Below are 7,053 nucleotides of genomic sequence, written 5' to 3'. Positions count from 1 at the left end.
GTGTCTTTGTCTTTCCAATGCCACAATTTGTGAACATTTAACTGCAAGTGCTTCCCTTGTTCTCTCCTGGTAAAGGCATCTTATATTCATGCCACAGGGTGAAATACCATGATGCTCCTAGGTGAACTCATTTAGATATGTAATTTCATTTTGATTAATACTTTGTTTAAAAGTAACTAACTTCCATGCATGTTTGTGCACTGTCCTCCTAATAGTGTATCAAGCAAGTTTAAAATGTTGAGGTTTAACACATTACTCAGCATTCTAAAATCTGCAGAAAGGAGTCCATATTGCCATGGAGCTTAGAAAATGCTCTATTCTCAAAACTAAGCAAAGCAAATTTAAAATGTGGCTTCCAATTTGTTCTCTACAAATAGCCTTGCTTGTTTTAATACCCCTTTTTTCTGTCTTTAAAAATGTTTGTCATACTATAAACATTTTAAATGCTGAAAAATAGTTTGCAACAAGCTGTGCTATTACTGTTTCTGCTGGGACTTCACAGTCACAGATGTGGCATCCTAGGGGTCAATATTTAACTGCAGCGAACTTTGGGAAGGCATTTTGGACTTATTTCACATGTTGCGAGATAACTATTCATGTTTCTTTGCTGTGTTGCTTGATGCCCATGCTTCTACTCAATAAATTAGCATGTGGAGGGTACTTATTAGTGAAGCCCCAGGTTGTGTGCAAGGGACAACTGGCAGCATCATAGCACGATTATCAAAGTGCCCTAGAAGAGCAAAGAGCATCTGTGCTTCTTTTTTTGCCCTTGGGTACTCCATATTGCAGCAGAAACATTGACGCTTGCGTAGTTCCACCTGCAATATCTACGGAATGGATGTGTCATAACTACGTAATGCACAGAGGTGTTCTCTAATTTGCATCTGTAGTTGCAATGTTTCCAACATGGATACGGTGACAAAGAGGCTCTTGAAAAGGCAAATAACTGAGTAGCAACAAGAAAGCTGCCTACAAATAGTGCTGTCACAAAGGTACAATTTGGATGGAGTATCAGGGAGCCTCAGGTACTTATGAACCATAGAGTGTACCTTCTGTAGAGAACATTCCGGCACCAAGCAGGTAAGTTCCACCTGCACAGAGAGCTGAGGAGGAGCTTTGAGCACTACTGCTTGTTATTCACTGCTGCACTGACACCAGCACCAGCGCTGTAGAGAGTACCTCCCTGGTAATTGGTTGCATGGTCCTGTAATGGACACCAGAACTGATTTGAGTATGTGTTCAAAGTCTTTAGATTTACAAACCCAATACCCTAAAAACTCAGTTAAATTTGCCCATGGCTGATTTATAAACTATCACACCCTTTTTGTTTGTTATGATAATGTATTATCCATCGTGTTAATGTAGAGCAGAAATAGATTTGAATTGCTAAACATTAAAGGATCATATATTATATTAATTTGAAATCAGCAATGACTGAATGGCGTCTGTAAATTTCTTATTCTCTCCACAGGTATTGGCTTGCTTCAACTGTAATTATGGTTTCTTTTAACACCACCTCATCTGTTGAATTTACACATTTGAAGATGATCTGCTTACCCAATTTCCAGACTTGGCAGCACTGGCTTTCTATTCCTCTGGCTCCTCTTTTTGTTTCAGCTCTTGTTTCCAATGTCACAATCCTCACAGTCATCCGAAGAGAGCAGCGCCTCCATGAACCTATGTACTATTTCATTGGCTTCCTAGGAGTCATAGATCTAGTTCTCTCTACATGCACTGTACCCAAAGTTCTGGGTATCCTTTGCTTCAACTGGAAGTCAATTGAGTTGTTTTCTTGCTTGATTCAGATGTACATCATTAATGGTTTCTTTGCTTCACAATCTGCTACATTCCTTGTAATGGCCTTTGACCGCTACGTAGCCATATGCAACGCCCTGAGATATTCTTCTATCATTACTATGAGATTTGTTGCAAAGGCAATTGCGTTTATCCTGTTTAGGGATCTCCTGTTGACTTTGCCATACCCAGTGTTAGCTGCCCAACCCCCGCACTGCTCTGCAAATGTTATTAAGAACTGCATTTGCAGTGTTGCATCCGTGTCAGCCCTTGCTTGTGGTTACAGTAAAATCAATAAAGTCTATCAGCTGTCCCTTGGTTTCATCCTCCTTGGAGGTGACTTCATCTTTATTTGCCTATCTTATTGTATGATACTCTTTGCAGTATTTAAGCTTCGGGCAAAAGGAGCTGCAGCAAAAGCCCTTAGCACATGCACCCCCCACTTAATTTTAGTCTCATTTTTTTACACTCTGCTCTTGGTTTTGATTTTCACAAACACAATGGAGAAGAAAATCCCTCCAGACGTTCCCATCTTGCTCAATGTCCTCCACCTTGTGGTCCCCCCTGCTCTCAATCCAATTGTTTATGGCTTAAGGACCAAAGAGGTCAAACTGGGTGTCATGAAACTGATAGGGCACGGAAACTCAAAAGCACCATAAAAAGAAAAGGAACAAGCTAGTGGAGAAGCATTTACAATGAGTTCTGTACTCCAGAAGAGGTTAAGTACATCATATTCTTTTATATATCACTAAACCGGAAACCAATCTCAGCAGTCTTCCAGATATTCGGGGACTAAGGGGATTTACTGGGACGGTGGATAATCTCAACCAATGCACTCTTCTCGTCAACCAAACCTCTTACCCCATTCTCTCTTTCATAAAATCTACTGTCCCCCACCTATTCTTTCACTGAATCACTCCTCTCAAACTGCTCTGTCTGACCTGCTTTTAGAAGTGCAAATACTGTTTCCTATTTGAACAAAAACAAACCTACTGGATTTCCTTATAATTTTACAGTAAACCCTGATAGTAATACCAGCAATATATCCACTGTACAAGTGAACTTCCCAATAGTCTATGTTTTTCTTTTTGAATTAAGACTATTACAAACAATCCAATCCCCCAAGCAGATAAGTTAAATCATTTCAAAACCAAACCAGTATCATGATGCTTTTTATAGAAGTCACATGAGCTCAGTTCAAGGACAATTTTCTCTTAAATCCATAAATTAAATGTTTTAGTGTCTTCCTATACTTTTCATTAAGGGAGAAAGCAGTTTACAGTGCAGTCACAACTGTCTCCAAAATAAAACAAACTAGTTGCAAAGACCGTTTTGCGCCTCAATTGAACACAACGAAGCTGCAATCTTAAGTCCTATACATAGGGGAAGAGACAATGTTCAAGGACTAAAAGGGGTTATTGAAAAGAGATGGATAGTTAACCCCACAAGTTAATTTAAAAAAAACATAATGCAAGGATACAAATGGCCCTGAAAAACACTCTCAAATGACCTCGGACTTCATTCATCCACACAACATATGACCGAAAACTATTGATCCTCCATATGCCTCAAGACCATACATCCATCTTCAGTGAACAGCTGAACATTAACCATACTTATTCACCTCATCCTTATCAAATGATTATGACATATTCAAGCTTCTGTGTTGTTAGATTTTTGATTATAATTCTACTTCTTTCGAAGCATCAGCTGTTTTTGTGATGTGATCTAACAATTGATGTGTTTGCTTTTCTAGAATATATCTGATAAGAGTTCTGTATTTTAGTCATACCCAATATTTGAATGGGATGCAGCACAGTATGATGCTAACTCCCTCATGGGCCACCTGCAGCCACACAGCCAGCTGCATCCACATCCCTCTAATTTCAGATTGTGCATAGAAAAAACATAAGACAAACAAAATATTGTTATGCTTCACACAGGAAATAAAACTGTGCTTATACATTCTAAATGTTATTGATATCTGCTTTGTAAAGTAAATGTTATTGATATCTGCTTTGTTATTGACTTGAAGAATCTGTAATACATGTTCAATGTTAGCACGTAGGTCATTAATTTAGAACAGATGAGATGATTACCAACTTGGCAAACACACCATGTTTAGGTTTTAACATAAGCCTCAGTGAAACTCTTCTTGATGGAAAAAGTGATTTCTTTAGCCAAATTGGAGGTTTGCAGGTGATTCTCGGTAAGAAAACATTGGGGGATTCACACAAACCATATCTCCATGGACTCACCTTTGTGTCTAGTTTTCAGAAATGTTTGCGTTTAGTAGGTTTCACTAGATGACCGATGAGCCAGGGACCAAAAACGCAGGTGACCCCTTGCAAAACCACATAGTTTTGTGATTGATAATATTGATGCCTCCTTCCTGTCGTAGGCCCTTTGCCCACCAACACAAGTGAGGTAGTATTTTTCTCATGAGACCTGTGGGAATGCTGGGTGGTAGGACATTTGTGTGGGCCCACTGATTCCACAACTTTCCCACACAGAACTGTGAGGAAAACGTGATTTTGTTTACCTAAAATTGAGGTTTGCATGGGATTCCGATTAAAAAAATGTTGGAGGAGCCATATAAACCACACCTCCCTGGAATCCACAGATGTCTACTTTTCGGAAATGTCTGGGTCTGTTAGGTTTCCCTAGATGGCTGCTGAGCCTAGGACCAAAAACGCAGGTGCCCCTCCTTGCAAAAACTGGTTGTTTTGTCATAGATAGGGGGCACCTGCATTTTTGGCCTGGGGCTTTACGGCCATCCAGAGACATTTCGAAAACTGAACACACAGGGGAGTCCAGTGATGTGTGGCTTGTGCGGATCCCCCAATGTTTTCTTATCCAGAATCCTCTGCAAACCTTACATTTAGCTACAAAGTCACATTTTCCTCACACTTCTGTGTGGGAAAGTTGTGAGTTCACCACACAGGCACACATTTCCCACCTCCTAGCATTCACCTCAGTCTCCCGATAAAAATGGTACCTGACTTGTGTGGGTGCCCAAAGCAGTGTCAGCCTAAAAGCATATGAAACAAAACCTGCCCTTCTGGACCCAATTTGGTTCATCCTCATTTTTAGATTCTCTGCTTTGGGCATCCACACAAGTAAGATGTCATTTTTTCAGGAGACTGAGGGAAATGGTGGGTGATGCAAAATGTGTGCCAACGCAGTGATCAACACATTTTCCACATCAAAATGTGAGGAAAGTGTGATTTGTTAGCTAAATTTGAGGTTTGCAGTTGATTCTGGGTAATACAATGCTGGAGGATCCACACAAGCCACACCTCCAGCCAAGCACCATCCATGCATACCACCAGCCAAGATCCATCCACACACACAGCCAGCCTAGCACCATGCAAGCACATCCCCAGCCAAGCGACAGTCCACGCACACCGCCAGCCAAGTGACAGTCTATGCACACCACCAGACATGAGCCATCCATGCAGACCGCTATCCAAGGAACATTCCACACTCACTGCCAGCTATGCACAAGTCCACACACACCACCAGCAAAATGCAGGTTCGCACACAGCCAATTAAATGACAGTAAACACAGACCGTCAGCCGAATTCCAGTTCACCGACACAAAAAAACTTTCGCTAGTGTCTAGTGTGTTTTTAACCCTCGTGGGAGCAGATCTTCCTAAAAATACCTCTGGTCTGCCCCTAGGTGGGCACAAGCAGGTTATGTTATGTTATGTTATGTTATGTTATTTATTCATTTCTATAGCGCACGGCTACTCAAAAAGAGTGTCCCGGCACTTTAATGGAGAAAGAGATAATACTGCAACATAAAAAACATAACACCAAATAGAACTAACAGAAGAATGGGCCAAAGATTCACGGAGAACCAGCTACTGAGAAAACAACCAGGTTTTAAGGCCTTTCCTAAAAGCTAATAGGCTGCTGGCTCCCCGCAGGGCCAGTGGTAAAGAGTTCCACAGCTGAGAAGCCAGCAATCCAAACGAGCGGCCTCCGAGGCGCGCTTTCTTGACCCGGGGGACGACAGCAAAATGCAGGGCTTCCGACCTCAGAGACCTGGTTGGATGGTAAAAAACCAGTCTCTTTTGGAGGTACTTGGCTCCCTCCTTGTGAAGAGCTTTATAGGCCAAGGTCAGCGCCTTAAAAGCGATCCTCTTACGAATAGGAAGCCAGTGTAAAGTTGCCAGCAGGCCCGAGGCCCTGGATCGCCTGCTAAGGCCAAAGATTGCCCTTGCAGCGGCATTCTGTACCACTTGAAGCCGCTGCAACAAGTACTCTGGAAGGCCCAGGTAGAGAGCGTTGGAATAATCCAACCTGGACCCAATCAGAGCCTGGACAGTCAGCGTCCTGTGTTCCATGGATAACAGAGGAAGAAACCTCCGCAGCATCCTGAGGACGCCAAAGCAAATGCCCGACACCCCCAGGATCTGGGATTTCAAGGTAAGCCTGTTATCCATCTTCACCCCCAGATTCTTAGCAACCTGAGAGGAACAGGACGGAGGGAACATATCCCGTGGCCACCAGGCCTGCCAGTCTGGTTCTGTATCACACCCAAAGAAAAGTACTTCGGACTTGTCGGAATTGCACTTAAGGCTGTTTAGATGGAACCAATGAAAAACAGCCCCAAGGCAATCCCGAATGCTCTCCCCATCAAAGTCGCCTCCTCTCTTACAAGAGAAGAGGAGCTGGGTGTCGTCCGCATAGGATACGATCTGGGCACCATGCGACTCCACCAACGCCGCCAATGGGGTCATAATGATGTTAAAGAGGGTCGGGCTTAAAATAGAGCCCTGAGGGACCCCGACTCCCAGAGGCGGCATCACGGCGGAATCCGGCGGGGCCCAGATCGACTGCCGGCGGCCGGCTAGAAAAGAAGAAAACCAGTCGAACACCGTCCCCCGCAGGCCTATCTCGAAAAGTCTAGCGAGAAGACCAACATGGGGAACGGTGTCGAATGCCGCCGACAGATCTAACATCACCAGCATGACTTTGCCCCCGGAGTCCAGAACCCCTTTAATGGTTTCCGAGACCTCCAGGAGCGCAGTCTCAGTACTGTGATGGGGACGAAAGCCCGATTGGGTGGCGTGCAGGATCCCATTAGATTCAACAAAGTTGGAAAGCACGCCATGGACGTGCTTTTCCAGCATCTTCGTAAGGGCCGGCAGCAAAGAGATGGGCCTATAATTAACCGGGGCCTTCGGATCCAAACCAGATTTTTTGAGCAATGGAATCACCATCGCCTGCTTCCAGGACTGCGGGACGA

The 7,053-nt window shown here is 43.5% G+C and overlaps 1 protein-coding gene across 1 annotated transcript; it reads left to right on the top strand.

Moving 5' to 3' along the window:
- Positions 1-1,496: 1,496 nt before the first annotated feature.
- LOC146806314 (olfactory receptor 56A4-like) lies at positions 1,497-2,453 on the top strand. Its single transcript, XM_085623947.1, has one exon. It carries the CDS (start codon positions 1,497-1,499, stop codon positions 2,451-2,453), a length of 957 nt encoding a protein of 318 aa, XP_085480073.1.
- The last annotated feature ends 4,600 nt before the right edge of the window (positions 2,454-7,053 follow it).

Source organism: Triturus cristatus, chromosome 8 (genome assembly GCF_964204655.1).
Source record: "Triturus cristatus chromosome 8, aTriCri1.1, whole genome shotgun sequence".
Lineage (NCBI taxonomy): Eukaryota > Metazoa > Chordata > Amphibia > Caudata > Salamandridae > Triturus > Triturus cristatus.
This window is presented reverse-complemented; position numbering and strand designations above follow the sequence as displayed.

Coding starts and splice junctions, on each gene's coding strand:
- LOC146806314 (XM_085623947.1), top strand. CDS start 1,497: ATGGTTTCTTTTAACACCACCTCATCTGTTGAATTTACACATTTGAAG.